General features: G+C 37.0%; 3 protein-coding genes across 5 annotated transcripts; 1 reads left to right on the forward strand and 2 right to left on the reverse strand.

Moving 5' to 3' along the window:
* Positions 1–5880: 5880 nt before the first annotated feature.
* sdhaf2 (succinate dehydrogenase complex assembly factor 2) lies at positions 5881–10081 on the reverse strand. 2 transcript variants are annotated; one of them, XM_025003252.2, is made up of 5 exons: positions 9918–10027; positions 9136–9359; positions 8812–8921; positions 7605–7731; positions 5881–6565 (listed from the first exon to the last, which is right to left on the reverse strand). In XM_025003252.2, the coding sequence occupies exons 2-5, from the start codon at positions 9345–9347 to the stop codon at positions 6469–6471; spliced, it is 546 nt and encodes a 181-aa protein (XP_024859020.1). In that variant the 5' UTR covers positions 9348–9359; positions 9918–10027; the 3' UTR covers positions 5881–6468. The 2 variants fall into 2 exon arrangements, with proteins under 2 accessions (XP_024859020.1, XP_017260929.1); XM_017405440.3 differs by having other exon boundaries at positions 5885–6565; positions 9931–10081.
* Positions 10082–10140: 59 nt separating this feature from the next.
* On the forward strand, positions 10141–17447 carry LOC108229754 (cleavage and polyadenylation specificity factor subunit 7). Of its 2 annotated transcripts, none has more exons than XM_017405429.3 (9): positions 10141–10281; positions 10497–10785; positions 12797–13000; positions 13921–14024; positions 14117–14262; positions 14348–14687; positions 14980–15083; positions 15438–15582; positions 15692–15974. In XM_017405429.3, exons 2-9 carry the CDS (start codon positions 10696–10698, stop codon positions 15972–15974), a joined length of 1416 nt encoding a protein of 471 aa, XP_017260918.1. In that variant the 5' UTR covers positions 10141–10281; positions 10497–10695. The 2 variants fall into 2 exon arrangements, with proteins under 2 accessions (XP_017260918.1, XP_037835899.1); XM_037979971.1 differs by lacking the exon at positions 10141–10281 and adding an exon at positions 17150–17447 and having other exon boundaries at positions 10696–10785; positions 15692–15978.
* Positions 17448–17637: 190 nt separating this feature from the next.
* polr2l (RNA polymerase II, I and III subunit L) lies at positions 17638–18888 on the reverse strand. Its single transcript, XM_017405449.3, has 3 exons — positions 18752–18888; positions 18151–18255; positions 17638–17888 (listed from the first exon to the last, which is right to left on the reverse strand). The coding sequence occupies exons 2-3, from the start codon at positions 18243–18245 to the stop codon at positions 17780–17782; spliced, it is 204 nt and encodes a 67-aa protein (XP_017260938.1). The 5' UTR covers positions 18246–18255; positions 18752–18888; the 3' UTR covers positions 17638–17779.
* Positions 18889–19305: the final 417 nt, after the last annotated feature.

Raw genomic sequence — 19305 nt, forward strand, 5'->3', positions numbered from 1 at the left:
AAACGAAATAAACATTTGAAATATATGAGTTTGTATGTAATGTATGAATATAATATACAAGTTTCACTTTTTAAATGGAATTACTGAAATCAATCTACTTTTTCATGATATTCTAATTTTATGACCAGCACCTGTAGAAGGGGTAGTTAAAGGTAAGAATTCAAATCCTGAAATGTCCAGATGAGAAAGTTCTGCTCGTGAGGCACCAATTCAACTGAAGCCTCACTCCCAACTCGCTGTAAGTGCTCTACTGGCAGTCTACAGGGAAAATTAGGTGAAACCGTGCTTGAGGCTTGCAGGTCAGTTGCATAAGTTTAGCCCTGTAGGAAGTGGCTGACTCACCGTTGAAACTTTTGGTCCAGCAATTTCAAATTTTACAGATCTTGCAAAAAAATCAAGAAAGTATACAGCAATGGTGTCCAGTCCTTGTTCTGGAGGGTCACCATCCTGCAAGTTTTAGTTGTTTCTCTGCTCTTCAGCAGGTCTTTAACTTCTGCAGAAGTCTGTTAATCACTCAGTTATTCAAATCAGGTGTGTCAAAGCAGAGAAACGTCTAAATATGCTGGATCGTGGCCCTCCACTTTGCACAGAACCTGTACTTCTTGTGTAGGCCTAAACCAAGTCAGGTGCACGGCAAGTAGGGGCTTTACAAATGACGCACTGTGATCGTATAATTCATGTGCCTCAGAGACACTGCAGGAGTACTCAACACGTGCTATTTATGTGGCCTGCAAGACAGAAGTTTATCTGACTTTCTACCCAATTGTGAGGAAATATATATATATATATATATATATATATATATATATATATATATATAAATGTGTGCATTTACACAACAGCTGATGGCATTGGACCTCTACAGGCAGATGATAGAAGCTGTGGAACACAAAGTGATATTTGTTTTTTCTGGTACAACAAAGATGCAGTTGGCCTATTTTTTATATACCCACTGCTAACACTCAAGTCAGGCATGAATCCTGTACTTAACAAGTATTTTGTCTGTGCTACTTCTCAAACTCTCCAGAGATGATTACCAAAACCTCCCCGTCTCTGAACTATCAATCCCTGTGACTCGTGCATGTCCAGAACACTTACTGTGGGTTGTGAGTGTAGCTTTATCGAGCAAGTCATCGTCTTAGAAAGAACCTTGAATTTTAAGCAAAACACATTTTTATTTATGTGAGAGATATATGGTGGTCTGCTGGAAGATTTTCAATGTAAGATTTATTAAATGCTTCAGTACTATCGCATAATGTGAAAAAAATCTCTTATTTTGAAAACATTTGAACCAAGTAATAGGTCTACAAAGAATCTGAATATGTTGCACTGCCATGTTAACACATAAAGAATGGGCCAAATACTGGATCTTACAACAAGTTTCATCAGAAATGAAATCAGCAGAAATAAAGTCTGAAAGTGGCCCCACGATTTAATCAGTCCTGCAAACCGTGATTCTTATCTGAATGTAGCCACGTGCATCTAGCTATACTCCGGCTGGTTACAAAGTGATGTCATGCTGCCAATGTAAAAATAAAAAGGTAAAATATATTTTTGTTTCTTGGCTGGAAAAAAAAACCTGAAGTTTTCTGTTCTTTTCTAGTAAATATGTTGTTGCAGTCCAATTTTCCTTTTAAATCAAGGTATTAAGGCCCAAAGCACCTAATTTACACACAATAACAGAGACAAAAACTGCACCACAAAAAAGACGAAGCAAACATCATTAAAATCTAGGACCATTTTTTGATTTGTTTTGACGTAGTGTCACTTTGTGTAAGTTTGACGTCTGCAGAGCTGAACAGATTCTGTGTGATCAAACTGCTCAGGATAATAATAAAACGCAGTCTAAAAGAAAAAAAAAACTAAACTAAAAAGTAAACCTTTATAGCTTATTTTGCGTAACCACTCTTTTTAACTTTAGGGAGTTATTTTTGTAATTTGGGTGAACTGACAAATAAAAAAGTGGTAAATTCTGAGAGAGTAAATGAAAAAAAAAACTTCATGTAGATTATTTAAATTAATCAATCCTGCCCTGCAAATAAATGTGCTAAACTGTGCCTTAAAGCACAGAATACCGTATGAACCTGATGTGTTGGGATTTTGTCTGAGTTCAGCGGGGTTTGCTTCACTGCCTGACTGTGACCTCCATCAAGTCCAACATGGGCGCGTATTGATCTAATGAATGGAAACGAATGGGAGTAGTATTATCTGAGGGGTAGGGAGTACTTTTACATTCCGCTGTACGTTTTACGTCTACTGGGTGTGTGTTTGGGCTGTGTGTGAGCGTCAGTATTTGGACTTTACTTTGTGTGATTGTATTTACCGTGGGTCCTTCTCTGTACGTCTGCACTAAGATTTTATTTCACAGTTGAAGACAGAACAGCATCGGTTGCTGTTCTTATTCTGTATGAATTTAAATGTACAAAGAAATGTGTTTTCTTTACTTTTGTTGTTGTTGTTGTTTTTAAGATTGTCATATTTTTTTTTGTAAGACTTACTGCACTTTTTTGACGACAATGCTGGAACAAACCTCTCTTCACAGCAGGGTTATTTTCTTTGTGTGTGGTTTGGCTTGAGAAGCAACTCTCTGCCGACACAGGAGCTGAGAATGAAGCTTCCAGGAATTTTTTTTATCAAAACTCAAGCTTAAAGATATAGTTTAGATCTTTTAAAGTGGGTTCTGTTAAAAACTTATGAACAGTTAATATCTTACCCGTTGTAGATAACTCTTTGGACAACCACATTTTATAGAAACTGTTTAATTATGATCCAATTGACAAACTAATGGCGAATCTGACTGGAGCCGAGATAAAAATGGGTCACCTCTGTCGTAAAACAACTCCTTTTATTTATTTTGTAAAAAAATCATAGCAGTTTATCCATCCATCCATTTTCTTTACCTGCTTTTTCCTTTCCGGGTCACAGGAAAGCTGGTGTCTATCTCCAGCTATATAATGGTTTGTACAAATACTAATTTAAAAACGTTTACAGCTCTGTCAGTTTTGCATTGCACAGGTAATCTGGCAAAATTACGATAATCCTGCCAGAAGTGCCCCAGGCTGCACAAGAAGTGCTACAGCTAGTTGGTACTTCTACTAGCGCTTGCAAAAAACTACAGGAATCTATGTAAATACCCCTGTAGTGCAATATAAAGGTTTCTTAAAAAGCCTTTGCGTGAACTGGAGTTTTTGAGAATGGAGTTGTTTTAAAAGAGCAGCAATCCACTGTGGCTCCGGCCCCACTCAGACTATCTGTTAGCTCAACAATCCAGCCATAAATGAACCCCGTTTCTCCAAAATAAGGTTGTTCAAAGAGCGATCTAAAATATTTATTGTTCATAACCTTTCCACAAAACCCCACTTCAAAAGATCTGAACTATCTCTTTGACATCCCGAGACTGAACCTCTTTTATTTGACCACCACGCACCGGAGTTTCAGTTTAGACCAAAGAGGCTACCAACATTTTGTCCCGGATGTCCCACCCGTCCTGTGGTCCAATCTGGCAGACAAAAAAGAAGAAAAGGTGGCTCCTTAACATCTCAGCTGCGCTGCCTCAAAACACCCCCCATCGTGCACACACGCTTCCTGGCACAAAGTGTTGCCTTGTCAACCCTGCCACGCCCAGCTCGCCACCATATGCGATCCCACTCCAAGTGTCAGAAGGAGGGGGTGGGGTTAAAAAGATGAGACGGGGGATAATCATCACCTCTTTGCATCACTGTTAGCTCTCAGGTCGGAGCAGAGACATTTGTCAGTCCCAGTGGCCCTGCATGGTGAGCATGGCTGCTGACAAAGCATTACATTCCAAAGGCTTTCTGAAAGTCACTTTAATCAATGCAACTTAACTATAGGATAAAGAAAAGTCAGCGTTTGGGATATTAAAAAAAAAAAAAATTAACTAAAACAAGCCTTTCTATGTTCTTCACTGGCTAAATACCACACACCGGTCAGGTTTACTGGACAAGCTGGACAAGCTGGCATTTCTGTTTTAGGGCATTTTTTAAGGCACTGCTTGAAACAAAGAGAGGTTAACCAGCAACATTTTAATTTAGAAACTGTAAAAAAAATAATTGTGATGTGCCCTGTATGTAAAAACGAACAAAAAAAAAAGATCAGTATTTGTTTGGGTTGTTGATATCTGTCTGTCGTTGGTATCACTGACCCCCAGATTTCACTCCCTTTTCTCTTTGTAGTCACACATCCGTGGGGTGCACAATGTTGAATATCAGCCATTTATTTTTTTTAAACTGTACAGTGTATATAATAATATAAATGTGTATATAAAACAAAAGTCCTTCTGGTCTGGTATTGATATGTATTTTTAAAAAACTTATTTTTAAATGGCCATCCTGTATTATTCAATATAATAAGAGTAAGACTCACAGACAACTGGGGAAAAATACTGTAGATGTAGGTTTAAACAAATAAAAACGAAAGACTAAAATGTTCCATATCCTAAGTATAATTTTAATTGTAACATTTGCTAAATAATCAAAGCATTTTTAAGGGTGTAATATTGAGTAAAATTAAGTTAAAACAATATTCATTTGCAAATTATTGAAACCTGATATTTATTTGAATATATTTAAAGAACATAAATTTTAGACCATTCTGTTATATTATAATCAGAATGTTGATTACTTCTGTTGAACAGCAGATGCATGAGGTAACATAAGCAGAAGTAATCAAACATCAACACTTTTATGCTTTTAAACCACAATGATCTGATTTTTATAAACTGCCACATTCGGTTTCTCTTCTCTCGTCTCCAGAGCACGAGTCTTGTTTTCAAAAGTTGAAAAACTGAAAAACATCTCAGAGAGAAAAAAACTTGTAATCGGTCGATTTACCAACTTGTGTCCTCTAACACTTCTTCTTGCCATTTAGAGCGGTTTTTTTGTGAGCACTCAACAGTGGATAAATATCCAGCAGACCTACAGGTTGACAAGAAAAAGGCCACTGAAAGAGAAGCACATGAGGGTGAACTTCCACAGGAGCAGAGCTGTGGGTAAAACAGAGAGTCGTCACGACACAGGAAGCAGCAGTGGAGGATGACAGCAGCTCTGGGCTACAGATAGGCACAGTGGGTGTGCGTGGGAAACTGTTGAATAAACACTATAAACAAGCTTCACAGCAAGAAAAACATGAATTGTACTTCCCCTGCATGTGGGATCTTAAGGAAGTATCTTTTCTTCTTAAATAGCGGTAAACTGTGACAGCCCCTCAACTACTTCAGGGCTGGAAATAATATTCAGACCCTTTAATTATGAATAAAAGTAGGTTGACATGACATGAACCAAATACTAATTACAGTTCCTTATTTAGATCACCTCTTTAACATGCTATAAATATGTATTAACTATAGGGTTTATTTAATGACCAATGGTAAATTACAATTTCCTGTGACTCATATTTATCGGTAATATGAGCTATATAACTGTGAAAAGTAGTTTGAAATTAAAAGTTTAGAGGTCTGTTTGTCTGTTTATCCCAAGTGCATTATGTTAATCCACTTAAAAAAGGAAAAAATGGTTTTAGGTATTCAGTTCAAAATGTTTTCAGAGTTTGACAGAATTTTGATATGTGACCTTTTTTAGGGTAATGTATGATAATGGTGAGTAAGTGGTTAGCAAATCATTGCATTCTCCATTTAACTGTATTTACACCTATTTTCAAACTGTTATTTTTTTCTAATCAGACAGATTAGTTCTCTGTAATCTGCATTTTAATGTTGTGGCTGGTTGAAGTACAGTAGATTGGTTTAACACTTTAAAATCAACTTGAATCAGTGCTAAATAAAAGAAAATGTGTGGGTTTATCAGATTAATAATGTGAAAGAAAAGCAGGAATGTTTGACATTTGTGTTCATTTTTCATCCAGCCTTTTTATTTATTTATTTAGTGTTGTACAACTGTTTAGATAAAGTTATGTCTTATCGCATTAATGTTAGAAACACCAATTACACACAGCCATTTGTAAAAGTGGACACAGAATCAAAATGACCAGATAAACGTCCTAAAATAGTATTAATTTGGCTTAAACTGATTTTAAAACTTAACTGTAAAACTCTAAATTGAAAGTACCTGGCTGTAACAGTTTATTGATGCAGAATATAAAAAATCATGTATATTTCTGCTAAATTTAAAAGAATAAAAATCCGCAAATTGTCTCAGATTTGTTCTGAGGTGTAAAGTACTTGAGTAAATCCACTGGTTCATTTCCACCAGTCCTAAAATTACTGGTGAGACAGATGGCAGAGGAGCAAAGGAAACACAGAGGGGAACCCTTCTTACATCATCTTGCTCTATTTTAGGACAGGCAAAGAACCAAAAAAAGATGGTGGAAAAAAACTGAAGGTCGTGGTTAGTCATTATAACTCACTTTAAAAAGAGATGAGCCATAAAATACAAGCAAATCTTAGTTTCAGCGTCTGACGTCGTCTTCCTTGCGTAGCACCTTGACCACTGGTCATGTCTCCATTATAATTCCACGAACGTACACAAGCCGGCTTGTCATCTCTTTTTGAAATTCTGTGCACATCTCCTGGCCAGAGGGCATCTCCTTTCTGCAATCAGTACAAGGTTCCACTCAACCAACATGACAAACAGCCGGACAAGAAATGTTCCCTGTGGTCAACACATGCTGATCCTGTGGTGAAAAAAAAAATCACCTTGTCTACAAGGTTTTAATGAGAAAAGAATTTAATTTACCTGGTGATAGAGTGAAACACCTCAGGAAAGGAACTGACTTTTACACTCGATGTATATTTATCTAAACTGAGTTAGATTTTATGTTAAAAGCAAAGGTTCAAGAATTGATTTCAGCTTAAATTTGACCACTTAAATGCAAAAACGTTTCCTGGACATGCCCTTAAGATTTATATTAATGAGTAAGTTACAGACTATTTTACACTGTGTGTAAAATAATGTACTGTATGCTAGATATTTGTTTCAAAATGGATCATTTGCTACAAGATACCAAGAGAAGAAGATAAATTTGACATAGAAACTAAGGCAATCTGCTGCCATCTGGTGTCTGAAATAGATACTGCAGACAGCACAACCTTTATTATGTAACAAGAGCTGCTTACTGTCAGTCATGGCACCCTCCAACCATGTGACCCACTCATACAGAACATGATGGAAGTCATGACTCAAACAATATAAGCAAAAAAAATTGAATTTATTAAATAACCCACAGTATGAACTAGAGCCACAGCGCCACCTTATAATCTATTTATATACATATTTATTAATAAGCCTCTCAAACACAGCAGCTTAAATATACAGTGATAAATCATACATTTATAAAAAATCCATTGTTGAATTGAAAAACTTTTTGCCCAAATAACAGTTTAACCTTATTGTCCATAAATTATCCTCTCCTTATAAAGACCAACTACGCTGATAATATTGTGGACTGTTCCTTTAATTGCTGGATTATGTCATGAAAACTGGTGGGGAGTGATTTATTGGATTCCCCACATTTTTCACAACACAATATTTTGTACAGTTTGGAACAAAGATACCTCTGCAGATTGGTGTTTACTCTGTACCCCTCCTTCAGGGAGGCTCTGAGAAAGTCAGACGAGTAAAGCATCTCACTTGCTTTCTTCTTCCAGGTACTCCAGGCTGGGCGCATCCAACCTCTGTTCATGGTTCCTGTTCTTGGTGAACTCCTTCAGCAAATCCATGACTTCTCCTTGGTAAACCTCAGGGGTCGGGTAAGCTTCTGTAACCAGAGAACAGTCCGATTTAAAAGTGTTGTTTGAGAGAAAAAGCAAATAAGAAATTCAAAATCTTTATTTTAAGTGAGACAATGGATTAGGGGACAGGAAGGGAAACACCACAGAAATCAAAAACAACAAAAATGTTTTCTGGTGGAAAAAAAGGCAGAATAGAAGAATGTATTACCTCTCAGACCTTATCGTTTTAATTCTTTATTCACTCCAAGCAGTAAATATAATCTTATAAATTATTCTTTATTGTTAAATTACAGAGTATTTCAGTTAATTAATAACTTACTACCAGCAGGGTAGTTATGCGTTTCATGTTCGCTCTGTGTTGCTGCACAGTGGGTGTTCCTTCCTGCCATTTTTTTACGATATTTCTAATTTCCAGCAGCATTGCAAAAGCAATAAAACTAATAAATAAATCAAATTAAAAGTATAGTCGTAAAAAAATGGTACACTAAACCAGGGCAGTGTGTGAGTTTCCCGAGAAAATGATCAGCCAGACAGTTAAAGAAAAACAAACAGAACTGAAGTTAATTTGTAAATAAGGCTGATTGTTAAATCCATGTGATTTTAAAAACACAATGTTGATGCTAATTATAATTTTCAGTGGCATTTTCTATAGTTTTGCTGGTAAAGTCACCATAATTTTAAACTCTGCAGTGACAAATGAGTTTGTGTCTTTTAAAATCTAAATATGTTTCAGAGTAAGCCTCTAGTAGATCTAAATCCTTTTAGTGTAAGTGAGGCGGCTTCCTGGTGTCCATCTACTGCTAAATCTTTCCCTTTTTGTTGCTTTGATATATGTTTGACACTGTAGTTGCATGTTAATGAAAAATAATAGAAAAAGGATTACAAATAAAGGAACAGTATTACAGCAAATGAGCTCAGATTAAACATGGAAATAGATATATTAACAGCAAAAAATAGTAAAATGCTGAGGAGAAATAGAAGCAACAGGTCAGGTTGTACATGCATATTTTCATTCCCAGCTACACACAGAAAAGCCTGCACTCACAACATTTTAATATGTGTACAGGAAAGATTACCTTGTCAAACAGAAAGGAGGATTCTCTCACCTGTGGCCCAGTAGTAGATGTCCCAGTCGTTGCTAGGTTCATTAATCAGTCTGTCGTACTGCTGCAGCTGGCTGTAAGTCATGGTATTCAGGTACTGCTTTGCAAAAATGCTGCAAAAAAGATATTCATATTACAAAGACAATGTCTTTTTGTTACAATCGCTGAACTAATGTAATTGTCTACACTGAAAGTGACCAGAAGCATTTTCCAAAATACAACTTAACATCTCAAAATAATATGAAACTTTTTAAACTTAAGTGTCAGTCAAAATAAAGTCATCAACGCGGTTAGACAGACAAAACAAGAACCACTGTGTGTGACAACCTGAGCAATATGCAGTTCTCCAACATGCCCCTCTTCCGACTCTCGTACAGAAGCCGACGTCTCTTGATGTCGATGGGCTCGTCTGTTCTTTCCGGCCAGGGCGGCAAAGGAATCTCTATCAGGTCAATCCTGCTGTCATCGGGAGCGTCTCCACGGTAACCACGAGATGATCCCATCCCTGCGATTGCTGGTCTCCATGCTGCCTGGCACATCCTTGTTACCAGCTGACAGACAAATGAAAACACACACTTAGATGAGCCAATCACACTTCTCCATATGCTTCTAATAAATGTGACAAGTTAACAAAGCGCTGTTGTCTATTTAAACTCTGCTTATACACCAGATTGTGCCAGTAAAAACTGCACGTTTTGGGTCTTTAAGATACTTTATACTTTACCATTCTGCCAACATTGCTATTTAGCTTATTTAAGAAGCTCAACTATTTCTGGCTTATCCATGTTTATGTTCTATTATCTTAATGCGTCTTCACTGACAAGCAAAAGCTACTGTTTCTGTATATTTATGAATATTTATGAATTTAAGGAGAAACTGATGAAGCTAAGAAGTACAGGGAACTGCATACCACCAGAAGCACCGTACAACTGTCCTCAAAACAGGAAACGTTTAACTATAGCAGGGAAAATAACACCAACATTAAAATAACACTACAGCACTAAAAGGTCCTACTTTTTACACAAACGTTAACGTTACAGTCACGAGTCTTATAGCGAACGACGGTTATAGAATTCAGATTTTTAACCAACAGAAACAAAAACAATTACCTGGATAACTCACCCTTTTCGCAACAAAAGAAGACAACATATTAGTCTTGTTTTTCGCAACGTTGGTAGACTTATGAAAAAGACCTTTCCTCTCTGCCGTAAAGACGTTCCTGCCGACAAAATTACGCAAGTAAGAGTTTTACGTCACAACGGGTCGACGTACGGCATAACTACGGTCTGAGCACTCAAAAAATGTCTTTGTTGCTAAAGTAACGGAGATGTAAAATCGAAAAGTTCGCGTCGCCAAATTTGAATAGTTACGTTGTTTAATTTGAGTAATTATGAACACTTGTAATTCCCATGTAAGAGGACCTAATGGGAACTAAATTGCGGGAACCAAATATTTGTTTTTGTTCTCGACCGGGTAGGTATCCCGTACGCACCCGTGTTTTCATTTACTGAAAATTTAGCGTTAGCCGATCGGAATGCGAGCATGCAAAAGTGAAACTGATTGTTTACGCTTTTGTCGGTGAAAACTACAAAAGTAGTGTGTGTTTTGTTAAAATGGCTCCCAGCATTTATGATTTCTTTATTTATGCTTTGTTTTAGCTACAGTTCCGTCTTTTTTTTTTTTTGCAGACCCGAGCGGAACCTTAACGGCTAGATTAAAGAAAAGGCGTTAAAACATTGCATTGATTCTCCAGTAAAACGGTGCACTCTTTGTCGACATGTACCGTTAATTTGCACAGGGTATATGTGCAAACTGAACTGGCTAAAGAAGAAGTTTTGAGGAATAAAAGCTTCGGTGCTAACATTTGAGCATCCGAGGCCCAACGGGATGGCTGCCGCACGACCTGCAGCCGGAGCAAGCTCCTCTAAAAGCGAGCACATCGATTTGTACGGCGACCTCTACGCAAACGATGAAGAGGTAAGTCTGATATTAACTCATTATATCGATTATTTTAAAAAATGCGAGTTATTTATCAATCTTTTTTGCAAAAAAGATCCAAAATGGCGCTTCGGACATCAGCCTCTGTACTTTGCTCTCAAGTATTTTTCTTGTTTTTTGTGTATTTGTGACTTTTTTTTTGTAACCTGTCCTCGATTTATTTCACACGTGAGAAACTTTAAAGCTTAAGAGATCCCGTTGTAGATACTTTCCCACTCCAACCTTTGGATTTATACACTGTTCCCGAAGTTTTGGTCAGAGGCGCAACAGTTTTCTCAGGGATGCGCCGGGGCGCTCCTTAGGATGAGACAGGAGACAGGCTGCTTTCCCTGAAACTGAGCTGATCCCGGACTCTGTGCTGCATCCACCCCAGCTTCCATAGTTACTGTGTGGCACGGATCTAACAGGGAAAAAGAAAAGAGGTGGAATCTGCTTTTATGTCAATGAAGATTGGCGCACAGATGTCACAGTAAACAAATCATGCAGCCCTCTATCTCCATTAACTGTGAAGTTTTTACTTTAAGAGATCTGTCTGACCATAAAAGCAACACTTGGAGTTACTTCAGCATAGCTAACCTCAGGCGTGAGCTCCCAACAATCAGACAGCATGTTATGCATCCCACAAGAGACAGAAACATTCTGGACCACTGCTACGCCGTCATACAGGAGTCCCACATGCAGCTCTGGGCCTGTCTCATCACTGTATGAGTGATTGTTTCTTTTCTATAGGCAGAAGTGAAGTGCAGAATATGATGTGTGAAGCCTGTAGACAACGCAGTGAGAAGATGGACCACTGAGGCAAAGGAGGAATCACAGTCCTGCGTTGACTGTATTGATTGGACTGTTTTTGAAGCTGCTGCATCAAACCGGGATAAACTTATTGACACTGTGACCTGTTACACTGACTTTTATGAGGACTTGTGTGTGCCAACAAAAACCTTTCATACAACTTCAAAGACAGACTCCTGTAAAATCAAGCCAGGAACACACTGACTAAGGAAATCAGCAGCAAAGAAGTGCTACTCTGAGAAACTGAAAAGTCACTTGTCAGCCAACGACTTCCATTCAGTGTAGCGAGGCCTGAGGGACATCACCAACTACAGGAGCCCATTCCCACAGACTCTGACGAACCAGGGCTGAATATGTTTTACTTCAGGTTTGAGAAGTAGTTGTTTGCACCCATCACTTGCCATTATATCACCCATTATGGCCTCTCATCCCTGCCCCCTCCTAGCCCTCACCCCACCAGCTTTAAGGTGGGGTGAAGGGTGCAGGTCCAGTCGGTGTGTCCCCTTTCTCTCTGACTCTGCTGAGTAGTTGACCCACCATCTACACCACCTTAGACAGAAACAGACCGCAGAGGACTATCAAGAGTGCAGAGAGGATCACTGGTGCTAAACTGCCCTCTACATAAAATCTTTACTCTTCTAGAGTGAGGAAACAAGCAAGTGTTATTAGGAGAGGCCCTTCACACCCAGGATTCAATCTCTTCTCACCTCTCCCCTCCAGACAGCACTACAGATTGCTGTAAAACACAAGACTTGAAAGAATTTTTCCCCCAGTCTATCACTATGCTGAATAAGCAGGCTGAATACCTGTTATGCAAATAATAATGTATCATCTGTAGATCACCATTCATAGTGATCTGTTTACTTGTATTATGTGTACGTGCACTGTCTTTTCATGTCTGTTTAAATATACTGATATTTACTTGTTTTTCTATATATATGTTCAGTAATCTGTTAGTGATTTTTGTAATTAATGATCGCAACCTCTGTCTTGTTACTCACCCCTTTTTCATCTGTTAGGGGATAAAAATGATCCTCTGTGCAACTACAGAGATTTTATGCCACACTTTCCCAGCTACTGCAGGCTTCAGGAAGTCCCAGAATTTAATTTTTACAGTAGTTTTTATATTTACTTATGCATTTCATTTTAAGATGGATAAGATTACAGAAACATGTATATATATTATTTTGTCCCCATACAGGATTTGGATAAAATTGCTGAAGCGAACGAACTTTTTGATGCTGTTCTTACTGGTACGGTTGATCAAGACAAGAAGGTGACCACTAAAGTACCTTCCTCCAAAGGTGCTCCAGCTAAAGAGGAGGGTACATCGACTGATGCCAAAACACATAAAGCAGAAAAGTCACAGAGAAGACTGTCTTTATATATTGGGAATTTCCCCTGGGTAAGTACTGCCCTCTCAGTATGAACATAAAAAGTTTGTATTAGCTTCACTTCCAAACAACAGCTGTCGATTTGACAGACTTCCCTGGACTTTTACAAATATGATAGGAAATATTAGGTAATATTACTTTAATTTTATACTTAATCATTGTAAAGCTTTAATCATTGCAGGGTTTCTTTTTTTTGTTGTTCTTTTTTTAATGGCAAAACATTTGTTTTTTTTTTTTTAAATCTTTGGTGGATTTTCAAGACTGTCTTAACCAGATGTCGTGATAGGATAGTTTTTAGTATAAGATTTATGTTATATACAATAGTAAACATCTGGCCTTAGAAGGTCTTGTTATAAAAAACAGTTTCTAGTACCAGATCACCAACAAACAATTCAGTGTTAAATTTAATTATTGATAACTCAACAATAAATCTCATACCTGTTTTATTGACAGTGACTATGCTTTACATATTTAAATAATGACTTAAATTTTTATATTTATTAGGCAAAATGTTTCTGTGTGAAAAAACGGACAAGAGTCACAAACGACCATTAATTTTTCTATATTCTGTTTGCAAAGAGCAGCATATTCTGGTGTTTTTAGTGGTCTTAAGATATAGTTCATGAATACATCCCAATACACCACAGTTTGGCACACAAAATGTTTTTTTTGCATTAACAAAAACATTTTCAAAATGAGATGAGAAAAACTAAAAATATGCAGAATATTGCTTAAGGGCACTTAATATATTTTGCATTCACTTGTAATTTTTAAGTATAGTGGGTTATCCATGGACCTGCAGGGTAGGCTGTTGTGATAAAGCTCTCTGTATGTTTGTGCAAGAGTCGTGCTACCCATAAAAATCTCATTGGTACCGTGTCTTCTTGTGTCCTTCTGTCCTCCCTCCCTCCAAACCTGCTTCTACTTGCAGTGGACATCTGATGAGGAACTTTTAGGTATCGCCCAAAGATTGAGTGTGAAGGACATCACACAAATCAAATTTGCTGAGAATAAAGTTAATGGCCAGTCCAGAGGGTAAATATTAACAAAATAATATATAAATAGTCACCAATCATTTCATTGTATTGTATTTTTAAATATGTATCCATGTCTCATTTCTGTTACAGCTATGCAGAAGTGGTGGTAACCTCAAACGAGTCACTTCAGATTTTATTGGAAAAAATACCACAATGTCACATAAATGGGGAATCGTTAGACTGTCGGTTTGCCACTCTTCAGAACCTCCGTGTGTTTGAGGAAATCGCCAATAAACGTAAGAATATCACAAGCTTTAAAACGATTGGTTGTCAGTGTGATCGTTATTTCTTTACAAAACTTTTTTTTTTGTTTTTTTGCAGGTATGCCTTTGCGTGTAAATTCAGATTCTAAAGAATCTAACTCAACAGAAAAGCCTCCCACGCCATCGTTAAAGGAATCCACTGCCCCTCCTATTCCTTCACTTTTTCTACCACATTCACTTCCAAACAGCTTCCCGTCAACTTCCAACCCCTTTCTTGTTCAGCCGCCTCCACTCTTCCCAAACATGCCACCGGGAATCTCTGCACTCATGCCACCACACATGTTTCCTCCCCCTCCTGTCCAGATGTCTGTCCAACCGTCTCCCAGTCTTCACATGAATCCTGCTTTCTTCAGCCCAGTACAAGACGGACACAGCAGCAAATCATACAGCCAGCAAACGTAAGAGCACATTCTGGGTTATCATCAAGTCTGAGCACAATTACAAAACCCTTGTTGACCAAAGTGCTGTATGAGAAGATGAATAAAATCATTAATTATTAGAAGAGCAAAAAAAAATGATCGCTACCATAATGTAAAACAAAATATCACTCCCTAGAGCTATACATTGTTTTTTATATTCTTAAAGTGGGGGAAAAAAAACTTGATTTTGGTCACAATTAAAACTAATTTCTAAAACATTTATTTGTTTCAGTATAATAAGATTTCTTTTTTCTGTATATATTTTCTTTAGAAAACCACCTCAGAATAAAGACGGAGATTTTGAAGAACTAATGACCAGAAACAAAACTATTGCCAGCAGTGCAATCACCAAGGCTGTGTCTGGAGCAACAGCTGGTGAGTGCCGCTGATCAGATTTTGCCATGAAATAACCCAGTAACACACAGTTCATGTATGAAACGGCTTATTCCCTCACCTTCACTGACAAATAAATTGAAATGGTAAAAAAAACAAACACTTTTTTGCAGAGCTTCTTTAGTGATTTAGTTGCTGGAAAAGATATAGCACAAACAGAATTGAAGAACTTCTGACAGTGCTGTATTTAAATCTGTATTTTTTCTGATTTCTTGTTTTATATAAGCTACATTTGTTTATTACACCTTGGAGCCATGATATTAAACCAGATCTACTACTTCTCAGCTGCCTAAAACCAACTTCTGTACTGTCTTGCTTCTTTAATTTCTAATGCAGGTGACCTTCATATGGCCATGGAGACATTATTAACAGCTATTGCCATCATTAAACAGTCCAAAGTGTACAGAGATGAACGCTGCCAAGCTCTCGTCACCTCACTAAAAGACTGTTTAGTTTCGATCCAGGGCAACAATGGCTACGAGTATGTAGATTCACACACCAGATGCTGTTTTTATCCTTACAGAATCTGAAGCATCCATTTGTTCTGTTATCTGCCTATTTTAAGCAATTGGGTTTTTTTGTCTTTGCAGGAGAAGCAGCCGTTCTAGAGAAAAGGACCGGGACAGAGGTCGTGACAGAGACCACGAGCGAGACAGAGAGCGCGACAGAGACCACGAGCGCGACAGAGAGCGCGACAGAGACCACGAGCGCGACAGAGAGCGATATAGAGAACGCTACAGAGATGACTTTTACGACAGGGAGAGTGCAGGAAAGTCACGAAGACACAGAGAACGTTCCTGGAGTGGAGAGAGGGACAAGGAGCGCTCGGGGGAACGGGAAAGATACAGAGATTACAGAGACCGATACCGCTGACCTGGTAAGATTTTCACTCATTTAATTACTTGTTGAATGTAAACTGATAATTTATAATTTTATATTAGTCTTTTGTATTATGTTCTGCAGCCATAAAGTGTAGCCTTTAGTTTTGCTTGCTGATTAAGTAAAACATTGGGAAAAATGTTCATTGTGGCGCCCCCTGCAGGAGGAAGCAGCCAGAGGAAGGAAGAATATTGAATCACAGATTAAACCAACTTCTTAGTTTATTAGAGTTTAAAAGCTTGCATCTGTGATGGTATGAGGGTAGATAAGTGCCTTTAGAAATGACATTTTGCACGTCTGAAAAGGGCACCATCGGTTCTGAAAGGGCTTTTAGAGCAACATGTTTCCATTTACAGGCTGATCAATTATTTGTGCATTTAATACGACAGCAAAAGGGTTTGGGGGCTGAACTGACCAGCCTGTAGTCCAGACCTTTTAATCGTTTCATAAAATAAAAAATAAAATTAATTTTGTATGATTTCAAAAATATTTAACTTTCAACACTTGATTTCTACCTTTGATGCTTTTTGCTTCTTCTGCTATATTGATTTATCTTTTGCAAGTCATCACATTCTGTTTCCATGTGCATTTTGTACAATATTCTTTTTTTTTTTTCTTTTTAAATTTGGGTCACATATTCAATTCTTTTAAATATTAAAAACAAACCTTTAGTGGACTTCCTTCTAGTACCTGATTATTTAATATAAATGTGCAAATCTGTTGAATTTGACTAACTGCTTTTAGCTTTTGATTTTGAAAATAATGTATATAGATTTGTGTTCAAGTCTTGTTTTTAAATTTTGTAATGTAAATTTAAAAGATGTGTAGTTGGAACAAAAACCACTAATCTATAATACATTTGATAAACTTTTAGCAGGATTTAAGACTAAAAGGTTCTTTGTGGTATTTAATTTTCCCCAAATACACACAGTAAAGTAAAATAATCAAAAACTTACAAACTGACCAAACATTAAATCTGGATTCCTGTCAACAGATTTATTCTGCTTCATTGTTTTCAGTTCAATTGTCAGGACGTGTGAGAATTTAATAATATAATTTAGGCACACAAAACATGATTTACTGTCTGTTAGGATGCCTGAAGTGGAGAAATTCTTATACATTGTTGAACTGTTCACTGAACTTTAAAATGATTTTTTTTTTCTCCTCAGACTGTTGAAGCTGGTGGAGCAGAAACAAGTGGCATTTTGTTTTTGCATCAAGTCTGTATAAAGAAGAATCTTTGATGAAAATGAGAAATTGTATCTTTGAAAGTATGCAATGTACTTTTTTGTTTTTCAATCATATAGTTATTGTAGGACTTTAATTTGTTTTAATGAAAAAAAAAGTTGTAGATTTGTTCATGTATTACAGAATTTCAACACATGCATGCAGTGAACACCTTAATAACTTGTGTAAAAGTAAACTGTTTTCATCTTTTTTTTGTATAAATCTACAAATTGGAAAAAAGTTTCTTTTCATTACATCATTCTTATTAAGGACCTTTAATCTAGTAATTGTATATTGTATTCTGACATGTAAACAGGACACTATCTTAGTGACTGTCTTAGCCTATATTTTTAGTTATTTTGAAAGGCCATACTGCTTAAATGCACAAGTGTAGCGATTTCACAATAGTGTAATAAGCAGATAAAGGAAACAAGGTTTATCAGTTTTATTAAAAATGCTTAATTGAATAGATACCTAACATAATACAAATTTCCCTGTAGGTTATTTGATGTCACACATTACACAAATCTGCCCCAACCATGATGCTACACAGTCCACACAGTTTTTCCCAGTTATTTCTCCAGCGGGGCATAATTCAACAATTTCTCAATAAGATCCACGTGAGAGAGAAGCATCCTCCGACAGCAGTACCTCTTCAGGCCCAGGGCATCGAGTGCATCACTGAGGATGGAAACAGTTAAAATTAATAAATACATGCACACAATTATGAGGGAACATGCCCTCAGGTTTGAACAGCTTGTTCTATTTGGTAACTTCAGCCTTAGCATTCAATCTTAAAACAAATTAACATACTTTATTATAATTTAGTTGGCTAGAAGATTGAAAATAGTATGGACATTGCTTTATTACCAGGAACATGAGAGGAGCCATAAGCAAAGTAATCCAAATGTAGAACAGTTAAAAAGACAAAAACCTATCTCACCCTTCAGTATACTCGGCTTGAAGTAAGCCGAGGTAAGCTTCCCATTTGTTTCCCACAATCTTCCCACAGGTGAAGCACCTCACGGGGATTATCATCGTTAGGAACCTGAAACAGTCACAAAAACTTTAATGTTATTCTATGAATGTATGATAAATTCGGTTGGTGATCTACTAAAAATAAAAGTTATTCAGTTTATGAAAAAATAGGAACTGATATGCTTATAAACACAACGACTTATTTAAGTTAAACAAACTAGAGTGACGTAAAAATTGTTTTTGCAGCATCCCTGGAACTCGTTTGGTTAGCTATTAGCCTAGCCTAGATGAAGACTTTTGCCTTTTTCTTTAAACTCTGTGCTGCATGACTGATGTCACGGCTGATAAGGTATTGAATACGGATAACTACGTGACATAACATTACCTCCAAAATGATTAGAGTATCCTTTTACAGCTAATGATACCACATGCACTATTAGCCATGCATTTAGCATACATAGCTAACTTAAAGCAACATCCTCCCACGGCACGAGTTCACAATTTCTTTCTTTTTTTTCTTTGTCTTTTTGTCTAGCTTGAGCACACATACTACAAAATTCACTTACCGTTTTCAGTCTAGTTTGTATAATACAAAAAAAGTATATAATTTTCTGGGACGAAACAATCCCAACACGATGCTTTTCCTGTCGCTCGCTGTAGCCGCAGCAACTACTTCCGGTCGGAATTCGACAAAATAAAAGCGGAAGTGTTTTATTCGTACCAGCCTTTAAGGTATTCATGTCTGTGCGTAAAGTGCTCCAGACAATGAACAGGATATAACGCCTAGAAAATAAATCATAGATATTTGTGGAATACGTTCTCCATTATATGAATATATATATACACAATACAATAAAATGGACCTCACATTTTATTTGAATCACAATTTAGTTATCATAAAGATGACAATTTATTTCTAAAACAGGCAGCTCTACAGTGTCTGACAATATTGAATTTAAAACAAGACATACATTTCTTCTAATATTGCATTAAGGTCAGTTTAACCAAATCCCTCTTGAGAGCCAGATAGCTAAAGCCACATCAGCAAATAATGGTTTTGTGGGCCAGTACAAATATTGATTATGTAGGGGAAATAACCACACATCACACATTAAATAAT

This window comes from Kryptolebias marmoratus, linkage group LG15 (assembly GCF_001649575.2).
Source record: "Kryptolebias marmoratus isolate JLee-2015 linkage group LG15, ASM164957v2, whole genome shotgun sequence".
NCBI lineage: Eukaryota > Metazoa > Chordata > Actinopteri > Cyprinodontiformes > Rivulidae > Kryptolebias > Kryptolebias marmoratus.

What these genes read in the sequence shown, in the direction of transcription:
- polr2l (XM_017405449.3), bottom strand. Translation starts at nt 18,245, where the DNA reads ATGATAATCCCCGTGAGGTGCTTCACCTGTGGGAAGATTGTGGGAAAC. An exon ending in CAAGCCGAGTATACTGAAGG is followed by an intron (nt 17,889 to 18,150) that starts GTGAGATAGGTT and finishes TTCCATCCTCAG; the next exon opens with TGATGCACTCGATGCCCTGG.
- LOC108229754 (XM_017405429.3), top strand. Translation starts at nt 10,696, where the DNA reads ATGGCTGCCGCACGACCTGCAGCCGGAGCAAGCTCCTCTAAAAGCGAG. An exon ending in AAATCATACAGCCAGCAAAC is followed by an intron (nt 14,688 to 14,979) that starts GTAAGAGCACAT and finishes TATTTTCTTTAG; the next exon opens with AAAACCACCTCAGAATAAAG. An exon ending in TGTGTCTGGAGCAACAGCTG is followed by an intron (nt 15,084 to 15,437) that starts GTGAGTGCCGCT and finishes TTTCTAATGCAG; the next exon opens with GTGACCTTCATATGGCCATG.
- sdhaf2 (XM_017405440.3), bottom strand. Translation starts at nt 9,957, where the DNA reads ATGTTGTCTTCTTTTGTTGCGAAAAGG. An exon ending in GAGAACTGCATATTGCTCAG is followed by an intron (nt 8,922 to 9,135) that starts GTTGTCACACAC and finishes TCTTTTTTGCAG; the next exon opens with CATTTTTGCAAAGCAGTACC. An exon ending in TACCTGGAAGAAGAAAGCAA is followed by an intron (nt 6,566 to 7,604) that starts GTGAGATGCTTT and finishes TACTGATTGCAG; the next exon opens with AAAGGAGATGCCCTCTGGCC.